The sequence below is a fragment of the Carassius carassius genome, chromosome 15 (genome assembly GCF_963082965.1).
Source record: "Carassius carassius chromosome 15, fCarCar2.1, whole genome shotgun sequence".
Taxonomy (NCBI): domain Eukaryota; kingdom Metazoa; phylum Chordata; class Actinopteri; order Cypriniformes; family Cyprinidae; genus Carassius; species Carassius carassius.
In genome coordinates, this window is record NC_081769.1 from 22,679,581 (window position 1) to 22,703,785 (window position 24,205).

At 35.1% G+C, this 24,205-nt stretch overlaps 1 protein-coding gene across 14 annotated transcripts in view; it reads right to left on the bottom strand.

The window, feature by feature from the left end:
* Positions 1-24,205, bottom strand: part of ptk2ab (protein tyrosine kinase 2ab) — a 70,498-nt gene that overhangs the window by 13,577 nt on the left and 32,716 nt on the right. For 7 of the 14 annotated variants that reach the window (XM_059568068.1, XM_059568067.1, XM_059568061.1 and 4 more), the window contains 19 exons: positions 24,059-24,121; positions 23,182-23,236; positions 21,701-21,841; positions 21,404-21,481; positions 21,224-21,322; positions 20,997-21,114; positions 20,803-20,842; positions 20,399-20,457; positions 19,721-19,738; positions 15,102-15,158; positions 13,427-13,447; positions 12,522-12,619; positions 11,976-12,060; positions 11,418-11,518; positions 8,366-8,481; positions 8,089-8,189; positions 7,629-7,718; positions 7,130-7,334; positions 233-344 (listed from right to left, as the gene is read on the bottom strand). In XM_059568068.1, the coding sequence (XP_059424051.1) occupies positions 233-344; positions 7,130-7,334; positions 7,629-7,718; positions 8,089-8,189; positions 8,366-8,481; positions 11,418-11,518; positions 11,976-12,060; positions 12,522-12,619; positions 13,427-13,447; positions 15,102-15,158; positions 19,721-19,738; positions 20,399-20,457; positions 20,803-20,842; positions 20,997-21,114; positions 21,224-21,322; positions 21,404-21,481; positions 21,701-21,841; positions 23,182-23,236; positions 24,059-24,121 (1,657 nt within the window). Of the gene's footprint in view, positions 1-232; positions 345-1,427; positions 1,571-7,129; positions 7,335-7,628; positions 7,719-8,088; positions 8,190-8,365; positions 8,482-11,417; positions 11,519-11,975; positions 12,061-12,521; positions 12,620-13,426; positions 13,448-15,101; positions 15,159-19,720; positions 19,739-20,398; positions 20,458-20,802; positions 20,843-20,996; positions 21,115-21,223; positions 21,323-21,403; positions 21,482-21,700; positions 21,842-23,181; positions 23,237-24,058; positions 24,122-24,205 lie in introns of those variants that run through there. The other 7 variants (XM_059568058.1, XM_059568065.1, XM_059568059.1 and 4 more) reach the window with 4 other exon arrangements.

Here is a 24,205-nt window from a genome sequence, read left to right on the forward strand (position 1 = left end):
CACACACGCACACAGGCACACAGGCACACAGGCACACAAGTACACTAGTACTCCTAACTAGACACCATGTGCTAGAGTGACAAATGGTGACGCTGTTAACCTTGGTAATAAATCTGCTGATCCAGAAGAACTCAGGCTGCCATAAATGTAAAAACATGAAAAACACATGACTTAAAACTGATTTTTTTTTTTGCTGTTACACATTGACAAGGAGATCAGATTGTTTACTTACTTTGGGTGGTGCTTCATCTGAGCCTGCTGAGTCCCAGGATACGGGGACCTGTCTCCTCATCTCCATACGGCTGCGCTCCTCCTGCTGAGCCTTCTCCTCTGCAAGGATTGTACTGCACAGACAGCGATGGAAAGCTCTGTCAAACAACATCATTCTTCTAGAACTACAGTTCCTGAATGTGACCCTGTTTGTGAAATCCAGGCTAAAGTCGAAAAATCTAATTATGAGACAACAAGCATCAAAGTTTGATTTCAACCATTCCCATTTCATTTATTAATTCTCATCAATGGTCTGAGTTCAAGAGAATGACATTTCCAACTTTATGCAATTGGTTAAAAGGTGGAGGCACTCTATCGTCACAGACGAGTCAGTGTAAGATCCTAACCCACACAAGGTCGACAACCATGGGAAAAAAAGCAACACAGATTCATACCTGAAACACTATTCAAACTATTTCACAATCGAATGTGTCATGACAAGCTGGAAGTCGTCAGCGTGAATAAGAGGATGACGTGCATCTCGTCACGTTAACATATTTAATCCATCAACTTCTGTCATGCTAGACTGTGTGAATGAAAAACATAAAGGTTTACAAACTCTTCATGCATAATAAACTGCCTTAGGGTGCATATTCACATGCTCAGATTTTTTCTTTTCAAGAATTAATACTTTTATTCAGCAAGGATGCATTAAACTGATCAAATGTGACAGTAAAACATTTACAATGTTATAAAAAAAAATACATCCCCGTTTACATAAAATATTAACAAGCACAACTGTTTTCAACTGTGATAAGTGTTGTTTCTTGATTACCACATCAACAGATTAGAATGATTTCTGAAGGATCATGCAACACTGAAGACTGGAGTAATGGCTGCTCTGCCATGAAAGGAATTCAATTTAAATTACAGGAATAAAAAAAAACATTTTAAAATATATTAAAATAGAAAATAGTTATTTACATTTTTAAATAATATTACCATGTTTACAGTATTTCAGACTCCTTTCAAAAACATAAAAAAACACTCTTACTGACCCCAAGCTTTTGAATGGCAGAATGATTTCAGGATGGGGTCTGCTTATAATAGACCCCAATATAGACACAATAAAATCTAGTATATTCTCAGCAGTGGCTTTAGTGATCAAACAAAAGCCTTAAAGGACGGAGATGTTAGTAATGATTTTTAAAACTCACCAGACAGTCCTTAAAGTGTCGATATGTGAAGTTGGTACATGAAGCCTCGTGCTCAGAGGTGGCTACAGAAACGCAAGAGGTGCGAAGAAATGCTGGAGCATGTAAGTTTTAGGGGTGAGAGAATGCAAGCTGACCGAGAGAGGGACTATTTCTGGAAACTCTATTATCTCTGAGAGAGACCATGGGTGTGTGGATGGGGAGAGCGAGAGAGAGAGAGAGAGAGAGAGAGAGAGAGAGAGAGAGAGAGAGGATAAACAGAAGGGACACCTGTTGTGATCAATCCAGACCTGATGAACTTCCCCACACCCAGACCATAATACACAGCCATGACTGCTGCAGAGGTCTCAGGCTCTCAAAAAAAAAAAAGACAAAAACTCTGCTGAATGTAATATATAACAGTCCAAAAGGTGTCATAAGTTCAGGCTTAAAAGCTCTTGAGGACAAACAAAAGTTTAGAAACGAGACTGAAATCTGTTCTCTCAAATATTTAATAAAATGATTCTTAACAAAATGGTTAAAAAGTTCAAAAATGTAAAAAATGAAAATAATAAATCAAATCAAAAATGTAAATAAAAAAATAATAATAAAAAAAGTCAGTTTTTCAGGACACAATTTAAGATATTTTGGATAAAACCATGAGGCTTGTGACTGTCCCATAGGCTGCCAAATAAATTACATTGTCAAGGTCCAGAAAAGTATGAAAAGCATCGTCAGAATAGTTCATCAGCCATCAGTGGTTCAACCGTAATGTTATGAAGCAAAGAGAATAATTTTTGTATGCGAATAAAACAGAAATAACGATTTTATTCAACAATTCCTTTGTCAACAGTCTCCTCTGTGTCTTTCCACATCACTCAAACTGCTATGTAGAAAATTGATGCTTTGATTTGAAAGAAAACAGCACATCCTTGTGGCGCGGCTGACTCAGAATAGTGTTGGCAGTTTGAGTGATGTGGAGAGACATAACGTTATGGTTGAACCACTGATGGCAGATGGAGTATTCTGACAATGCTTTTATACTTTTCTGGACTTTGACAGTGTAACTTACTTGGCAGTCTATGGGACAGTCTCAAGCCTCCAGGTTTTCATCCAAAATATCTTGAATTGTGTTCCGAAGACGAACAAAGCTTTTACTGGTTTGGAATAACATGGGGGTAAGTGATTAATGACAAAATTTGCATTTTGGGGCGGAGTATCTCTTTAGGAGCTCTTAATTATAAAAAAAAGAATAATAATAAAAAAAAATTTAAAAAGTAGAGGAAGAAAACATTTCTTTAAAAATGGTAAAAAAAAAATCATAAGGCTTGACAGTCCATAATTAATAAATGTAAATTGATTAAAAAAGATTTCCTTAACCAAAAATGTAAGAAAACAAATGATAATACTATAATACCAAATTACAAAAGTTAAATCTAAATTTGTTATGGAAAGGTTAGGCTTAACAGCTGTGAACAAAATATATGTAAAAAAAATAAAAAATAAAAAAACACTTGAGGGCAAGTCAGTTAAAAAAAAGAGACTACTTTTAAAGTTTGTCTAGAATGAAGTACTAAACATCAGAACATTCAACAACATACACACAAAATACTGCTTCAGTCTCAGTGTTTAGACTCAAACTATTGAGTGCAAAGACAAACATAATGATTCATTTCTCAAGTTGTTTGGGCTAGACTTTCTTTTTGCAACTGCTGACAGACTTGACTTCAGACAATGGGCTTCAGACATGAAGCATCCTGTGTGTCAAACCCATGTGACTGCATTACATTTCATAATCCTCACTTCATCTCAGTGTTCACTATATAACCTTAAGATCACTTCTGAAAAAGTTAGATAAACTTTGTTATATTACAACAGCTGTTTCGCCATCACACGTGACGCACTTTTAAAACAAGACCCATCAACACTAACATCATAAAGATCATAAATCCACTAATTACAGACCTCGAGAATACAGCAGCTAATTTCCTTATCAAACACAACAGGACATTGAATAAACCTCTGCTCTGATAGCTTCAGCACTAGTTATGGAAGTAATTTGGCTTTATAAATGCCGTTAACAGTGTAAATATTTACATGGTTTCCAAGAAACAGACGTTCTACACTTGAATGTACTGCAGATTTTATGAGGGTAGAGAAAGGGATCTGTATTTTCCAATACGCATTAAAAAAAAAAAAAAAAAACTCCATCCAAGATACCTAAAAAGGAAATAATTTTATACTTGAGATGCAACATGACATATCTGTCTCGATCTGGTTATCTGGGAAATCTGTGTATAACCTTCTATAACTTTCAATATTTGCTTTCAATTCTGTTTTTGCAAATAGAAAACTTGAATGGTTTTGCTGAAGGCAGAAAAGATTCCTCACATTATTAGGGATTCAGGTGTTTGATGGCCTGTCAGAGTACAGCGCCTTTCCCCCCCCAATTTCCATTGGCATTTATGGGAACTGACTGCATGTGTGGACATGAACAGACATTTGGGAACTAAATACTATTGTATCATGAAGGATACAGGGTGTGTGTGTGTGTGTGTACATGACTAAAAGGGTCAGAAAGAGATAAAAACTGGAGAATAAAAGAAGAACAGTATGATTTTTCTCATAGTGGACATTCCAACAATGAAATCAGGTCCAGACGGGAAGTGTAACAGACATGCAGGCGGTGAATCAAGGCTTAACGGGATTACACTGAGAATATACAATATATACACTACATACACTACCATTCAAAAGTTTATGATCACTAAAATGTATCAATGCTTAATAATGTTAATTAATAATGTTTTTAGTACAATTTAAAAAAAAACAATTTTCTGTTAAAAAGAACAGTATTTATTTGAAACAGAAATAAGAACAGCTATTTTTAACATTCTAAATGTTTTTACTTTCAATGATGATCAATTGAATAATAATTAAAATTAAGATTTTTCCCAAAAACTAATAAATAATTTTCTTTTTATTTTAGAAATCCCCCAACTGCAAGTTACATTATAAAATAGTGTAACAGATCAAATAATAATTCCAATTAATATGTTCAGTGAACATTTGTTTTGAATAAATATTAATAATCTAAATATAAAAAGTGAAAAGTAAAGAGTAAAATATGCATATAAATTTGTGATTTGTGATTAATAGTAGGGCTTCACGATTAATCGCATGCGATTGTCATGCGTGTCTCGTCAGTAAAGCCGGTTCTGTGATTAGCGGTAAATGTCCATCACCTGCTTTCAAATGGAGCGGCACTTACTACGCAGAGCCGTAGTTCGCTGACAAGCTACACAATATCGTGTTCATAATCGCAGATGAATCACATGTGGTTATGAACGCAATATTGTGTAGCTTGTCAGCGAACTACGGTTCTGTATATTAAAGGGTTAGTTCAGCCAAATATTAAAATTATGTCATTAATAACTCACCCTTATGTCATTCCAAACCCGTGAGACCTCCGTTTATCTTCGGGACACAGTTTAAGATATTTTAGATTTAGTCCGAGAGCTCTCAGTCCCTACATTAAAGCTGTGTGACGGTATACTGTCCATGTCCAGAAAGGTAAGAAAAACATCTTCAAAGTAGTCCATGTGACATCAGAGGGTCAGTTAGAATATTTTGAAGCATCGAAAATACATTTTGCTCCAAAAATAGCAAAAACTACAACTTTATTCAGCATTGTCTTCTCTTCCGGGTCTGTTGTGAGAGAGAGTTCAAAACAAAGCAGTTTGTGATATCCGGTTCGCGAATGAATCATTCGATGTAACCGGATCTTTTTAAACCAGTTCACCAAATCGAACTGAATCGTTTGAAACAGTTCGCGTCTCCAATATGCATTAATCCACAAATGACTTAAGCTGTTAACTTTTTTAATGTGGCTGACACTCCCTCTGAGTTCAAACAAACCAATATCCCGGAGTAATTCATTTACTCAAACAGTACACTGACTGAACTGCTGTGAAGAGAGAACTGAAGATGAACACCAAGCCGAGCCAGATAATGAACAACAGACTGACTCGTTCTCGAGTCAAGAACCGTTTCTGTCAGACGCGTCCGATTCGAGAAACGAGGAGCTGATGATACTGCGCATGTGTGATTCAGCGTGAAGCAGACCGACACACAGAGCATCTGAACTGAACTGATTCTTTTGGTGATTGATTCTGAAATGATTCAGTGCTAATGTTATGAGCGCGGGTAAACCGAAGGCTTGAATCAAGGGCAATCATCGCCAATGACATCATTACGTCGAGCGCAAAAGAACCGGTGAACCGTTTTCTTCAACCGGTTTATTGAATCGAACTGTCCGAGAGAAGTACTAGTGATCCGAAAACCGATGCAACCGGTTCTTGACTCGAGAACGAGTCAGTCTATTATTTGTTATCTGGCTCGGCTCGGTGTTCATCTTCAGTTCTCTCTTCACAGCAGTTCAGTCAGTGAACTGTTTGAGTAAATGAATTACTCTGGGATATTGGTTTGTTTTAACTCAGAGGGAGTGTTAGCCACATTAAAAAAGTTAACAGCTTAAGTCATTTGTGGATTAATGCATATTGGAGACACGAACCGTTTAAAACGATTCAGTTCAATTTGGTGAACTGGTTTAAAAAGATCCGGTTACATCGAATGATTCATTCGCGAACCGGATATCACAAACTGCTTTGTTTTGAACTCTCTCACACTACAGACACGGAAGAGAAGATAATGCTGAATAAAGTCATAGTTTTTGCTATTTTTGGACCAAAATGTATTTTCGATGCTTCAAAAAATTCTAACTTACCCTCTGATGTCACATGGACTACTTTGATGATGTTTTTCTTACCTTTCTGGACATGGACAGTATACCGTACACACAGTTTAAATGGAGGGACAGAAAGCTCTCGGACTAAATCTAAAATATCTTAAACTGTGTTCCAAAGATAAACGGAGGTCTCACGGGTTTGGAACAACATAAGGGTAAGTTATTAATGACATAATTTTAATATTTGGCTGAACTAACCCTTTAAGTGCTGCTCCATTTGAAAGCAGGTGATGGACATTTACCGCTAATCACAGAACCAGCTTTACTGATGAGACACGCATGACAATCGAATGCGATTAATCGTGCAGCCCTAATTAATAGAAAGTACAACATAAGAATAAACCCAATGTAACTACACCAACTAGTAAAGAGTAAAGTAAATAAATTATTGACGTCACATAAAGCTCTTGTATCTTGAACTTCAGGAAATGTAAAAATAGTGCACATACAGATACGGACAACTTTATAATATACACAAAGCTATGTAAAGGAGCCCATACAAGCGTAAACCAGATTAGTAAATGACCATTGGAAGCAAACCACAGTTTTGCTGTCAAATTCCTGTAAATTGATTTACAGGTCTATTCTCAGTCATGTATGGGTTAATGTTGGGCTGAATCTCTACTTGCTGTACAAAGCCATCTTTAAACAAAATCACTGTAGTCAGAAGCATTACACTGTAATCTAGAGCATTACAGCGCCCTCTACTGCTGTTAGGCAGATTCATTTACTGTGGTCATGAGACTCTAAACCAGGAGGGTGAATGTAAATGTGGAGATGACCACTAATATTTCAAGTCTAACATATGCAAACAAAGAAATATTCAAAACCATGACCAACAATTCAATAATATAACTGAATCAATAGTAGCTGTTCATAACGAATGGAGCAAAATTTGTGCAAAGTTGTTTGGACTGACCTTAGTTGGCCTTTGAGCTCGGTGAATCGTGGTCGTTTGCTGGGGTCGTACGCCCAGCACTTAGTCATCAGGCTGTAGAGGGTTGGTGGGCAGTTGGGCGGCATTGCCAGACGCTCGCCGTTCTCAATCCGGCCTATCACATCGTTATTCTTCACGCCTTGAAACGGCTTCACTCCATACATTAGTATCTCCCACATACACACCCCTGAAACACAGAGTGAGGATAGATACACATGAAGAATACTGCAAGATTCCTCCTCTAATGACTCAACTTTAGCACTAATTAAAGCTGGCTATAAAACAGGAGCTGTCACTTCCTGATCTAGACTATTAATTAAATAGGGAGACACACAAAATAGAAAAATTACAATTCTACTCCAAAAAGGCTCTCGTTACACACATTTTAGAAATGTCCCAAATGCACTGCATGCATAATGCTAATGCTAACTTTTCATCGGCTGAACATGCACAAGAGACACACACACACACACTCACTTACCAAACATCCACACGTCGCTGGCTGAGGTAAAACGTCTGAAGTTTATTGACTCTGGCGCCATCCATTTAATAGGTAGTTTTCCTTTAGAGGCTGTGAAGAGAGAGAGAGAAAGAGACAATGAGAGTGAATGAAAATGAGTAGAGATCTGTACATTCAGTCAGATGTAAAGGCTCATTCACACCAAGAAAAATATCGATAATTCAAACTATATCAGCATTCACACAAGCGGATGATAACACTCTTTTTATTATGGTCTGTGAACATAAATGTAGCACAATTTAAAGTAGGAAAGAACTTCGATTTGTTGCCAATGCTTTTGCTGCTAATCAGTAATATAAAAAATATCATTCAATTAATTTAATTTTCATATTTAATTTATTATAATATATATGTTTCACATTCAGAAGCAATAGTTTTTATGTTGTCTTTCTGATCTGTACTAAAGAGGATACATTTATACCTTTATAATAAGAGCTGTCCTCCATGTATCTTGACAAACCAAAGTCTCCCAGCTTCACACAGTCCACTGAGGACACCAGAACGTTCCGTGCTGCAATGTCCCTGAAAAATGAGATAATTTACTTTAGAATTAGCTTTTTTTTCTTTCTACCTTATTTCCATAATAAATACGCATGCAGAAATGCTACTAGATGAGGATTCTGTCTGCAGAAACGTTCAACAGGAAATGGGCACTGATCATGATCATTTATGATGACCTGCACGACGTGGACACTTACCTGTGCACAAAGCGTTTACTCTCCAGGTATGCAAGAGCTGTGCTGAGCTGGTAAGAAAACAGGATGAGTGATGCTAAATCCAGATTGTACTTCCTAATCTGAAGAAAGGAACGCAACTGAAAAGCAAAAGAGGAAAACATTTTCATAAATATGATTGGTGACTACAGAAACAGTATTTCAAGAGCTTTTTGCAAATTCACAGAAAACTAAATTAACACTGAGCACTAGAGGGTGCTGTTGAATTGGTCACAGGAAACTACAGTATATATCAGCGCTAGTAATGAGGTTCAACGGCTTTCCTCCACTCACAGTCGATGGCAAATTTGTGTAATGTTAATGTTGATCCATTTTAATGCTTTATGGACAGTCTAGCCTCCTGTCAATCAACCACTGCACAGAAAGGAGTTTAAACTTTGACTAAACAGGGCTTTAAAAATAATGGGTGAACTACGTTTTTACATACATACATTAAACACACTCAAAAATTCTGGGAACAACTTGGATATGCCTGCCATGCTACAACAGATAATTAAATGACAGCTAAAATAACATACGCAGACAATGTTAAGGTTGCACAACCTAATATTTAATACAGATGCTTGATTAAAATAACAGAACATTTGAACTGCTTGCCACTTTAAATACATGCATACACAAACATTATATATATATATATATATATATATATATATATATATATATATATATATATATATATATATATATATATATATATATATATATATATATATATAGTTGCATATCAAAAAATTTGAATATCGTGAAAAAGTTATTATTTCGAAACCTATTTCAAAAAGTGAAACTTTCATATATTCTAGATCAATTTCATGTAAAGTAAAACAATTTAAAAGGTTTTTTTTTTTTTTTGATAAGAGCTTACAGCTCGTGAAAGTCAAAAATCCAGTATCTCAAAATATTAGAATAATTCCTAAGACCAATCAAAAAAAAAAAAAAAAAAGATTTGCAAAACATTTATGCATTCGATACTTGGTCGAGGCTCCTTTAGCACAAATGATAGCATCATTAGCTATGTTTCCATCACCCTGTTTTTATGTGCATTTTGATGTAATTAGGGCTGGGACAACGCGTCGAGGTCATCGATGACGTCGACGCAAAATATACGTAGACGCAAAATATGCGCATCGATTCGTATGTGCGCTGAATATACGCGATGGCCGGATCAACATTCTGGTCAACGTTATATAACCAATCCAGGGGTTTTTCTGCATTGATCTTTTTTTTTTGGCGGCTTGTCAAAGCCTTATTTGATCGGTGAGTGATTTAGAATAGAATGACTGTGCTGCGCCTGACAGGGCGCATACGAGAGAGAGCCCTGCTGCACGTGCGCAGTCTTCAAACAACACGAGCGCTTCTTGCTCTCTCTCTCTATCCCTCGTGCATATTAATCAAAATCATTAAACACGCTAGAAAAACTCTAAAGTTTCATGCGCTCGCGCACTCACAGTCTTCAAACTACACGAGCGCTGTCTTGCTCTCTCTCTCTCCCTCCCTCCCTCCCTCCCTCCCTCGTGCATATTAACCAAAATCATTAGACACGCCAAAGTTTCACGTGGAGCATTCAGAGATTTTTTTTTCTCCATGACAGGCTGCTGGCTCCCACTGTTAAAGGTTTTTTTTTTTTTTTTTTTGGAAAAGCACTCTGTATTAGCTTAAAGCACTCAAGTTTACATTGGTTACTGTATTCTTTCAATTGCTCTAAACAAGTATTTTGGGTGAGCTTTTTTATTGAATGCTAGACATCAAGTTGTTATTTTCATCTGAAAGAAGAACTTATTTTCAGTAAGCTAGGCCCTATGTGTTCAGTAAGCTTGTTTCAGTAAGCTATGTGTTTTCCAGGCTTCAAGGTTTTATTGAATGCTATGCTCTATACAATTGCAAAGTAATGCATTCTTAGTCAGTCTTTTATTTTGTAATTTTAAGAGCAATAAACATATATTGCAATGTTAAGGAATTCATGTTTTTTTTTCATTCAGATATGTAAATCAACATGTATAAATTGTTAGTAGTCAATTAATGGGGAGATAATCGAAAGCGAATTGGTCTGAAAAATGCATCGAAAAAATAATCGCTAGATTAATCGTTTAAAAAACAATCGTTTATCCCAGCCCTAGATGTAATGCATCAGAAACAAGTGATAATTTTGAATAAAACTCCCTTAATTAGCAAAAAAGTTTTTACGCTCGCGAGGTGGCTTTTGACTTGTGCGAAAAAGGGTTAATCACATAAAAGGAGTTGGAAACACATTTTTATATATTACACATACATTCAGATGTTATTTACAATGATTTTTTTAAGATTTGAATTTGTTACATTCTTATGTTTTTGTCTTATTTTTATTTTTTTTTACGCTATGTGTCAACAGCAAGTGCTTTAGATATTAAAACCAGGTGTGAGCAGGGACAATGGTTTCTCAACTAGGAGTCCAGGGCCCACTAGGGGGCCTCAAACTTAATTTTAAGTCCCTTAAAGTCTTCAAACTATTTACATTTATAGATATTAACATTTTAAATTAAAATGCTAAAAAAAAACACTCAAATGAAGATGTACAACTTACATCACATTTTAAGTTTATATAGCTTGGATAGGAGGGTCTTTGAATATTGTCTTGGGCTTCGGAGTTAAAAAGAGGTTGAGAACAACTGTTTTATGTTGATGCAGGACCCCTGCTAAAACAAACTCAGACCTATCTTTAGCTATTTACCAGGTAACTGTTTTCCATCTGAAAGCCCTATGCACACAGAGTGTCTCAGTAAGGTTTAAATCATCGGAGACGTGCTATGAAATACAGCCACCCCTAGCAATCATCTTTACTATGCCTTTATGGCCGGTTTATGAGACAAGCAGTAATGATGGATTCCTCCAGCCTTAACCTGGCTGCTATCTTTGTGAATAATATGAGTTTAATGGGTTTAATATCAGGTCACGTTCCTTTGGAGATTGAAGGTGTGTACCAACCGCTCCCCCAATCCCAAACAAAACTGTTACACATAAACCAGATCGAAAAACTCACCTCTCCCAGCGTGCAAAGCTCCATGATGATCCACACAGGGTTTTCTGTAATGACGCCAATCAGCTTTACAATATGCGGATGATCGAACTGTCGCATGGTCACTGTTGGAACATATAGAGACAAAATTAATCCAGCATCATATGTTATGACATTTTAGCAGCATACATACATAATGCATTTATTATGAAAAAAGTACACTTTTCGTGATTTCGAAAATTGTGGAATGGGCATCTTGTGTACCTAAATCAGACAAAATAACTGAATTATACACTTAAATCAAATGATCTGTGAAGTCTCCAAAAGCTGTGGTAAAAACATTATGTTCTGTTTATTAGTGTCTCACTTTTTCTCACTCTCACACACATACCAGCACCTGTTCGGGTGTACAAAAGCTAACAGCTGTGCTCTTATTAACTCCACATTCTGAAAATGTTTGGAGTTTCGGCACCAACTATCCAAAACACATTCCTCTCAATTACAGTGCAGGAATGCTGATGGACACAGCCATGGGAACGACACAGATAACTGGCTGCTGGGTATCAATGATTCGACACTCACAGGCCTCCTGGAGAAACTTCTCTCGAACACTGTCCGAGGTGCAATTCTTACACGTCTTTATCGCCACAGAAAGAGCTGGGTTCTCCTGGAAGCACAGAAAAAAGAAAAGCTTTCAGACATTTATACAACATTAGTCATTTCCTGCAAAGTAAAAGTCTTCATCATCATCATCACATAAATACAGATTAAAGAAAGATATTTTTTGTTTGAAGAAATTCATATTTTTATTCACTAAAGAGGCATTAAATCAAAAGTGACAGTTAAAATGTTACATTGTTACAAAAAAATAAATCAATTTTAAATTGGCTGAAATTTGCTGTTCTTTTAAATGCTGAAAAGTAATGGCTTCTATCTCAGAAATAAATACATTTGAAAATATATGAATATAGAAAAGTTATTTTAAATTGTTACAATGCTTTCCCATATTTCTGATCAAATAAATGCTGCCTTTGTGAGCATAACCTACTTCTTTCGAGCAGTAGTATAAATAAGTATGTTATATACAAGTTAAATGAATCAATAAAACCCAATAAAAGTCATTTATACCGGACATATGTAAATCCCTTGATGGACGTCTCCAAACTGGCCTTCACCTATACAGCGTCCCAGCTCAATTCTGTCTCTTTGGATCTCATAGTCCCTGGCTGAAAGACAAATTGGTCAAGACCCAGTCAACACTTAAAAATATCACTTCATATATGATTAGCAAAGGCCACTTTCCACCATGTACTCAGAAAGAGAAGACACCATGCAATTCTGAATCAGTTCATATACAGAACGTTTTTCAATTTCGAATCCATCCCATACATGCCATACCAACCCAATAAGTAATCAAAAATGCATACAAGACTCAGTGAAGAAAATGTACTAATGGTTCTTTATTAAAATGAAAGTTCACCAAAAAAAGAAAATTCTTTCATCATTTAGTCACACTCAAGTTGTGGGAAAACCAAACCTTTTCTGGTACCCATTGACATACTGTACATACTATTTTCTTCTATGAAACTCAATGGGGACCAGCAACTGTTGGTTACTGTTGGTCTTCAAACTATCTTCTTTTATGTTCAACAGAAGGAGGAAATTTCTTTGGAACCACTTGAGTTTGAGTAAATAATGACACAATTGTGGTTTTCGGTTGAACTATCTCTTTAAGAAGAACCAATCAAGAATCACTTAACAAGCCCTTTGAACATCCATATGTAAAAGTGTCAAAGCCAGTTCGGAGCACCTTCAGTGGAAATCGAAGGTGTCAGTTAAAATGCTGCATGTGTGTATAAATCCAAAAAACAATGATTTCTGTTCACAACATTAGTAAATAAAGAAATATATAAAGATTTAACCACAAGAAACAAACAGGCAAAGCAAAAGCAACACACAGGCCCCACCGTCACACATGAAGTCTCAAGCATATGGAGGAAAGGGAATGAAAACAGCAAGAGAAACAGCTTTACCTTCACCTAGTCCATAATATTCTGTTTTGCCAATAATGAGAGAAAACAAAGTGGCAAATATAACACTGAATAACATTAAGGTCATCATTAACTGATAATTATTACCTTTTTATAAAAAATACATTTTAATTAATCAAAGCAATGTTTACAAAAACCCAATAGTAAGTATTGTTATTAAGGCCCAGTAATTTGAACACTTATGTGTTAATTTCACAGTTGTTGGCAAATTATTTAATAATAAACTGCATAATTTCCTTAGAAACAATAACGCCTGTAGAGAAAATAGGCAAATAAAAAATAATATCCTGTGCAGCAGTGAAAACTGTATTATGAAGAAAAAAACCTTTGTTAATTTGTTAAAAAAAAAGATTAATATATTTAAAAAGTTTCAGGGCAAATAAAATACAAATGATTTAAAATTCAAATCAAACTTTAATAATAATACTTAATGTTATTTCAATAACATAAAATGGCACAAGAAGAATGTTATATTAATATATAAACAATATCTTAATTCAGGTAGTAAAAAAAAGAAAAATTAAAAATAGTTACAGTAATTTAAATTGTGCATTTTATAAAAAAAAAAAATACACATAGATATATATATATATATATATATATATATATATATATATATATATATATATATATATATATATATATATATATATATATATATATATATATATATATATATATATATATATATATATATATATGTATGTGTATTTTTTTTTTTTTATAAAATGCACAATTTAAATTACTGTAACTTTAGCCTAAAACTGGTTTGCTATAAGAAAAAAAAAATTCAAGTAAAAGATTATTTTGGGGTACAAACATAAAAAAACATCAATAAAAATATATGAAATAATCTGATTAAATAAGTTAAATGTTCTCCGATACATGTCACAATACTGCACATGCTTAGGTTCAAGTCTTGACTGTGCCAAGACTTTCTTTTCAATAATCTACTAAATAATTTACCCAAAATAACAATATGACGAAGCTAAATGTTTGTTCCATTTATAAAATGGCCATTTAAGATCATATCCATTTCAGTGCTTGCTCACCACTGCACTGTGCCTTTCTCATGTGTCATTTAAGAACATGGCACAAAGTCCATGTGCCCAGTGCCGGTCAACACATGGAATTAGTTCTATTATTACAATACAGCTTCCTCCATCCAAACCCACACTGAGCAAATGACGTTTGAGACACAAGCGCATAGAAAGGAATAAACAAAACTGAACACCACGCTACTCCAGAGTTCAGTTTCAGACCTAAACGAACAGCTAAGCAGAAAGCGACACCGACTCAAGCAGCTATAAACGTCTCAGGAGCTTCTGTGCCTGTGATCCCAAACAACGTGTTCTAAAGTCAGGTAGATAATAGGAAGTAGGTTAGGAAAATGTGTAGAGTGATATATTTGCTTTAGAGGATGCTTTTAAAGCAGCTGAACTAACTTATAAAAACTAGGGTGTCGTGTATTTTCCAGATTTATAGACTTCAAGTCATTTAAGACAACCTGAAATATTCACAGAATACAATTTTAGTTAATATTCATGGAAAACACACAAAAGGATAAAAAATGTTCTTGCCCAATCAGTTTTACTGTGATTTTAAGCCAGAGCAGCATAATCCTGGTCTGAGATCAGTATGAACCTTTGATACTCACTGGAAGGCATGGTGTATGTGTCCTCTTCGTCAATGATCTCAGCGTAGTCGTCTGTTTCTGAAAAGGGAAAACAGTATTTTAAGTCCAAACATACCAGGACCAGGTAAAACAGCTCTTCCAAAACCAGAAACACGTCTTTTCATCTCCGCACAACTCAGACACTCCTTGGCAATTACACATGTCGTCTCTTTGCCATTAATGCCGCAGTGCTACGTTTAAAAGTGTTTCGGTGTCTATGTCTTCTGCAGGAGTTTGAGCTGGCTTTGATCACATCCACACAGCTGTGATATCTGAGTGTGTTTAAAGAGCTGAGAGGGGAACGGTCTTTCCAAAGCATTGGTGTCACTGGGAAAAACAGATGAAGTCATGGGTAATTTGACAGCTATTGTGTCTGTCCTGTCTGGTTTTAAGGAAAAAGTTGTTAAATGTTCTCTACGCAGCAATGTGGCAAAAGTCAACCAATTCTGACAGATGGTATTGACTGTCAGTGAAGTCCCGTGAGTGGAGTGCTGTGAGCAAACACTTTCCCCTTACTGTGGGAGAAAGGGATGTGTTTTCAGTAGATAAAGCGGACTAGTTTTATCAGATCAAAACATCAAATTCCATTGTAAGCTACTGCTGCGAGAGATCACAGATACACACCTAGGTATTTTGTTTTTCTTGAGTTCACAGGACTGAAACATGGGAACTGAATGCACTCAAAACTGTGCTATCAAAAAGAAAAACACTGAAGCAAGCAACTGTTCACTTTTCTTCTGAGGTTTCAGAAAATCTCACTTTGATTTATACTTAATATTCTTTTTTCACTCATTTCTGAAAAATAAATCTTGTGTTGAGTTAGTATTCAACTGCATGAAGTTCAGTTAAAGGAAAAAATGCATCTTCTTAAAGGGCAAACTAAAGGACTACAATCAAATTAGGAATCTGTTTTCTTTTTACAGTTTTTGGAAAATAACCAAACATTGGAATGATATGTGTCCTAGATATAATATGTATTTTCTCTGGATGTTTTGATGTTGTTGTCTATGTCCTTTTTTAAAAATACATCTTATATAATAGTTAAATATAAATAACTATCTATCATCTATATATATATATATATATTTATATATATTAGTGGTGGGCCGTTATCGGCGTTAACGTGCTGCGTTAATGGGAGACTCTTATCAGACGATAAAAAAAAATATCGCCGTTAATCTATTCTCAAAGTTGGGTTGGGAGCTGGGTCTATACTAAGCAAGCTATGATGACTTTCACCTTGATATTTTATATAACCGACTGGCTGAGGCCAGCCTAAAAAGATGCTCAGGACAGTTGACGGGCCACTGCTGCACATCGTCGAAAGCTTATCTTTTTCACGTGTTTTCAAGCCTTACCGCTTGTCGATTTAAACATTAAAGCATCCAAACACAAGATGCAGAAAAGCTGAACTGAGTAGCTGGTTACTCGCGCGCTGTGTTCGGTGCGCACGAGAGAGATCGAGAGCCGCGTCTCACGGACAGCGACACTGAACCGAGCTCTCTTCTGCGAAGTTCTCCTGCACCTGAACGAACAAATACAAATCGCAGTTTGAACAAACAAAAAGATGTGAAAGAGCCCAATTCAGTACTCGCGGTGTTCTGGTGTTCAGGGCTCACGCAGAGAAAGGCGTCTCAAAACACTTGAACATCGAATTTGCTTATTTTTGCTCTTGTGCCGACAAATACATACAAAATATGTCAAAATATCCACCTTGGAAATAATGCTCGAAAAAACTGTCAGTTATTTCTTAAGTGAAAGTAAACAGTTGAGGAAAAAAATGGGATGTGTATTATATTGGATGCGTTCATCGTCTCTTAAGGTGACCGCGCCCAATTTAGCTACTGGCTGCTGTAATGTTAATCCAAGAAAATCACTCACTGCTCTTGACTGAATTACTTTGTAGTTTTAACAGTCAAAACAAAAATTATTCAGACACCAGATATAATTTTTGAGATATATAGCAAAACTGTAATAATGTGAGAAATGTTGAAGGTGTCTGAATAAATGTAGGTTTGATTGTATATTTCATTTTTATATTGAAGACTATCCAGTGCTATTTTACATTTAATTATTTGGTTTCTGTACCTTGACACATACAAACTTGAAAAAAACTTAAACATTGTTTAAATAGCACAAATAAATAAAAATAAACGAACATTCAAATTAAACAATTTCAAACAGGGCCCACTGGTACAACCTTCACCGCTGACCCCAGCTACGGCTCTGCTCACGCCTGTTTCACACATACTCCGTCTGCAGTGCGTATGCAGTCCGTGTGTGTTACGTATGTGGTGCAGCACGGACTCGATGTGCTTTCACACAGGACGCGTTTGCAGTCCGCTACTCGGTACGTAAACGATCTCTGCACTGCTGCAGACGCAACGCTCCTGGAATCCGTTAACATGGATGCGTAAAAAAATATGCAACGCATACGCCCTGCAGACGGAGAATGTGTGAAACAGGCATAAGGTTGTTTGCACCTTGTGCAATGTGGAATTAGTTTACAGCTTTTTCAAGCACTTTGTGATGCATTTTGGAAACAGGAGATGAGACCCTTTTCTAATGCACCACCTAGCTTGATAAACCCCTTCTCAAAGACTTACTGTTTGTCAATTTTATTTGGGTAACACACATATTCTGAATGCCTTCGGCAAAATTCGAATGAGCCATTTTAATCTAGATTAATTTCAAGATCACAGTGAGATTAATCTAGATAAAAAAAATTAATCTATGCCCACCACTAATATATATATATATATATATATATATATATATATATATATATATATATATATATATATATACACAGTACAGACCAAAAGTTTGGAAACATTACTATTTTTAATGTTTTTGAAAGAAGTTTCTTCTGCTCATCAAGCCTGCATTTATTTGATCAAAAATACAGAAAAAATAGTAATATTGTGAAATATTATTAAAACTTAAAATATTAGTTTTCTATTTGAATTACTTTAAAAAAATAATTTATTCCTGTGATGCAAAGCTGAATTTTCAGCATCATTACTCCAGCCTTCAGTGTCACATGTAACATCCAGTCTATCACATGATCATTTAGAAATCATTCTAATATTCTGATTTATTATGAGTGTTGGAAACAGTTCTGCTGTCTAATATATTTGATGAATAAAATATTAAAAAGAATTTATTCAAAATAAAAAAAATTCTAATAATATATATTCTAATAATATATTTTCTTTACTATCACTTTTTATCAATTTAACACATCCTTGCTGAATAAAAGTATCAATTTTATTTTAAAAAAAAGAAAGGAAAAAAAAATTACTGACCCCAAATTACTGACCAGTAGTGTATATTGTTATTACAAAATATTTATATTTTAAAAACATAGCTTCTTTTTTTTTTTTCTTACTTTTTATTCATCAAAGTATCCTAAAAAAGTATCACATGTTCTGAAAAAATATTAAGCAGCAGAACTGTTTCCAACTTTGATAATGAATCATCATATTAGAATGATTTCTAAAGGATCATGTGATAATGATCCTAAAAATTCAGCTTTGGATCACAGAAATAAATGATAAATTTAAAAACAATTATTTTAAATTGTAATAATATATCACAATATTACATTTTTTCCTGTATTTTTGATACAAATAAATGCAGGCTTGATGAGCAGAAGAAACTTCTTTCAAAAACATTAAAAATAGTTATGTTTCCAAACTTTTGGTCTGTACTGTATATATATATATATATATATATATATATATATATATATATATATATATATATATATATATATATATGTGTGTGTGTGTGTGTGTGTGTGTGTACAGTTTATGTACAGTTCATACATATATTTACAGTATATGTAATAATACAATGATTAAAATATATTAAAGTAACTAATATCTATTTTTCTGATGTTCGATGATATTCAATACACGTTGCTTTAAAATGATAAAAATAACATATTTTGAATTTTAATCATAACATACAGTAACATGTTTGTATAAAAATAGTTTAAATGTATTAAAATAACATTTTTGACAATATTAAAAATATCAAATGCTATAAAAAATATTTTGGCAAAACATAAAACATTTAGAAATATGTCAAATACAGTAAATCAAGGCATGTTTTCCAACTTGCTTTTCAATTATTTTCATAAAAATAATTAACTGTAATATCGACCTTTAAATGTAGATTTATTACAACATTTTATAATAATAAAAAAATGCCATGTGGAGATTTTTGTGAACATTTTTGAGTGATGGTGCAAATGAATAATTAAATCAGTTTTGAACTGATTCAGAGAATATGAATCAGAGAATCTGAAATTTAAATTGATGCACAGTACATCTTTAATCATGTAAAGTTATATTATCATTAAAGTGATATTATCAAGTCACAAGATAAAGAGGGAGTTTAAAACTAAAATCAGTACCTATAGAAATCTTAAATGCATTGGACTCATTGGAATATTCACATTGTTGCATTTTATCACCCAAAAAAAACCTCTGCTGAAAATCACAAGACGATTCGAGATTGTGAAGTATATTGTGAATATTAAATATCTTGCCCCGCTCAACTCAGCAGTAAGATATATTAAAATTGGACTTTACCATCCCCACCAATATCATCTGTGGATCCAATCAGCATGCAAAAGATTTGAAAGAGAGAAGGACAGAAAGAGAAAGCATTAGATTAATGTCTCCATCAAAAGACATTACTGAGGCGAGGCAACAGAATGAAAGAGTATTTCCTGGTTGTTACACAAAGCAATAAAACAAAGCCCCAAACCATTATTATCAACAGATAGATTTTTTTAAAATGCATTCTTATACTGTAGGTTATACTAAAAACACATGCACTGCCAAGGTGGGTACTTTCCAGTGACTTGCACTGTTACTACATTGAGCTAATACTATTTTTATAAAAACCTTTTTGCATTTTAATTAAGACTTTTTTAGTGCTTTCATTAAGCCATTTTCCTTGTGGGGACCTGTTGACCCTTTTAATTCAGGTGACTTCATGTTTAACCATCCTTGTGGGGACTTTCAGTCCCTATAATGCAATAAAAACATGCCCCAGTAAACTGCAGCAGGGTTTGAGAGTATTTTAGAATTGCAATGTTGACCAGCATTTTAGAAACAAGACAAGAGCCATTCATTTTGACTAGAACTGCTCTGAATTAAGAATTGCCGAGCAGTTACACAACATGGTTGGATTTAGTTCTGGATTAAGTTAATTATCAATGAAAATGTGAGGTCAACATCTCAGTCCTCTTGGATGAGTCTTACCTGAAACGGAGATGGCTTTGGCCCGGACTCCTTGCAACCGTTTCTCATGGTTTGCTGATCTGTGTGACAGAGGTTGAAGAGGATGAATCATGTACATTTTCAAATCAAACTTAATCACAGCATGACCTTTTCCACACTGATCTGTGTTGAAACCACAGTGTGGGTCTGTTCCATTAGCGTGTACCGGGGGGTGATATATAAGGGAGGGCACTAGCACAGCCAGGTTAATGGGAGCAGGGCTGTGGGTCAGATTAGTTGAAGGTACACTGAGAGATTCCACATGTCTGCACCAAAGAGGCCAAAGGAGCAACAACAGGGCGAAAAAGATGAACTGAATCTATCTAATGAAAAACTATTGGGGAAAAAGTGGTATAGTACCATAGGATCTGAGTTTTGCAACTTACTTTGGAGCCTTTGGGATAGATGGAAGAGCTCTCTCTCCTTCTGTTAACAAACATTGAGAAAAACAAATTTGATTAAAATTTTTTTTATAATAATAAAATAACAAACAGTAAAACTGTAAAATGTTATTAACATTATTAAGATGAGGCTGTTGTCAATTTTAATGTGATTCGTCTGAGTGCTTCTGTGTTTTCACCTTTCTGTACACGGACAATAAACGATGAAGAACTTCTATTAACAAGTCTACAGTAACCATCAATGAGATCAGCCATGTTCTCTGCTGTGTTCAGTGTCGTAGCTGTTACCGTCAGAGGCTGGAAAACGAACAAGAACACACAAGATCCCAAACTGCACCATATCCATGTATAAAAATCACCACATGTAAGACAAGATGATACACTGAAACCAGTGTGTGGAAGTTACCTCAGGTGCTCCAGCTACATCTAACTGCAGCGTTCCCTTCCGATCTCGCTCCTCGAACTGGATACTCTGCACTTGTGTGAAGTTAGCGAGGTGTGTTGGCTACAAAGAAACAGACATTAGATTCACTGTCCAACCGTCTATCAGTCCAGTCCCTCATCCATTGAACCACGCAGTACTTACATTTGAGCCTTTGTCTGTCAAATAACTGATGCCCTCCTCGGGTCCGATGGCCAACTCCACTGCTATCACCCAGCTTGACTATCACACACAACAGCAGACACATTCAACACAAACACTTTATGAAACACACACAAACTGATAAATACAATGCAAACTGATGTCCCCTCACAATGATGAATCATTACTTACGGGTATGGCAAAACCATATTGTTATTCATCTTTCAGCCAACAGAGGGCACTGCAGACCATTAAAGTAGTCTACCATCTTGAATTATTTAACATCTAAACTCAACTCACCCCGAGAGCGCATTTGAAACACTCCTTATCAAATCTGTGTAAAGGTGAAAGGATCTCGAAGAACTTGAGGATACACTGCTCATCGTTCAGACTGGCAAACTGTTTAAAAGTCTGCTGGATCAGTTTGCGCAGGGATTTAGCCTGCAAAGACAAAATTACAGTGACTTGTAATTAAATTATAATATCAGTTATAAACCCTTGTGAATCATTTGGAGATAAAACATTTTCTTCTAGCAGAGATTAGTGGCAACTACATGCCATTCATAAGATGACTTTAGAAAGATTGTAAACACTGTGAAATACTGCTTTGTTTTTCGCAATACTGCTCAATCAATGGTACACATCTAAGGAGCAACTACCTGTTTGGTCTTGTCTGGTGCAAAAATGACACACTTCACCTTTAGATATAGACAACAAGAACCCTAATGCAACAAACAAGGACATTTGAACCCTTTTAAAGGAAAAGACATTTATAAATTAACTCTGTAAACCAATATTTCTTCATAAAGAAGGAATTGAGGCCTGTGAATCATTCTGATGGCACAAGAATAAGACCGTAGCAAAGAAAAATCATTAAAGGTTTGAATAAAACTGTCTTTGCAGAATTATGACATGATTTTCTCTCAATAAGGGGTCTTAATCTAAATATAAAATGACAGATTAAAGATTCTCAAATTAAAAAAAAAAAAAAAAACTGGTCGGTAATTCTCTTTTCCCTTTTGACATGGGCTTGGGTTTCCATGGCAACCAATGAAAAGGAGGTGATTTTGGGCTGCTTTCGGGGTAGAATGTAAAATATAGGAAGCCAGAGCAGAAGAGAGTGAAAGCCACAAAATATGCAGTAAATCTCCTTTAATAAAGAACAGGAAAATCCCTCGGGAATGCAAATACACAAACACCATTTCCATTCTCAATCTCAATTCCCAAATGCACACAGAATCTGAATTTACTATAACAATTAATGATGCAACGAGCTAAAAAAAATTGCAAAGGTGAACTGCATAATATGCGGATGTTCAAATATTTTCTGTTTTTGTTTTTTAATATTAAAATAAATATTTACATACATTTATTTGTTTTATTTTCCTTTAAAAGTGTTAAAATCATGGTAATTTCTCTGTATAGAAATATTCACAATAAATACTATACCAAATTTTACCATACAAATAGCTAAAATAACAGCAGACATTATGCCACAGCATACTGAAAGACTGAAAGGGACTAGATAGGTCAGGAGGAAACGAAACCTGGCTCTCTGGCAAACTGCATTTCATTAGAACGGTTCCCTCCAGTGGCTTCTTCAGAAAGAGAAGGAAAACAGAACTGGGCCAAAACATCTCAGGGGTGTGAGACCACAGAGGAAGCCAGCCAGGTAATAACATTGATTTTGCCTAAACAATAGCATTTTCTCACATCCAATAAATCAAGACAACCACCGTTTTGAGACAGACATCGCAGGAGCATCAGAAATGTCTTATTACCTTCACTGAGTCTAATAAACTCTTTGGAAAGAATCTCCGCAGACCAACGTCCTTCCTGCAGGAAGAAAAAAAAAATGGCAAGAAACTGACTTCAGTCTTTAAAAGAAAGCAAAACAGAGATTTTTGGGGTAAAAGACAGCAACTTGTTGGTGACTGAGCCATTATTACAGATTATTGTCTCTTCCAGTGTAAAGCAATACTACAGTAATGGAGACCCTACACCACTGCAGGAGATACGCAAAGATCAATTATACTCTACTAAAAATAGATCAGACAGGTTTCAGAGGGCCATGCAACACGGACTAGTTATTCTGACCCATATACACACTATTTGAAAGAAAAAGTGAGCGAGAGAAATCCTCTAAAGGTTCAAAGAACTACAGTACTCCTTTCAGTCCAGTATGAGCTTGGTTGAAGTACACTAACAGCATTATGTCATAGGTGAACACTGCAGTAGTATGAGAATAAGAACCAATTAGAATTTAATTTCTAACATAATGTCCAGGCACAGTACAAAAATGTTAATCCTTCTGTCAAGACAGTTATTGAGAGAACGCATTTTTTGATGTGTTAAGCCACGTTTCCCAATGGAAGTCCATGTTTGGTACTTGCAACTATTTCTCACAACTGTGACTATTTCTATGGCTCTTGTATTTCTCACAACTGCAACCTTCTATCTCCAGATTGCTCTTAATTTTGACTTCACACTTACAACTATTTTTTTATTCTAAGGTGAAAAACACCAAAACTAATGTCACTACAATCCCTCAAGTTAAATAAAAAGGATGCTGTATGAAAAAATACATTATATAATTTATGTAACCATGGACACAATTTGAGAACTGGGCACCAATGTTCCAAACATAGCATTACTTACTCTAATAATTCATAATTCGATTTTTTATCCAGGGCGTTTCCACGCATGTCCCTGAAAAACCGCCTGTAAAGGAGAAGAGGAAAGTGATTTGTCTGAATTCGTTCTTTATTTGTTAAACGTCATGGGAAAACGCTTACATTTCATCAT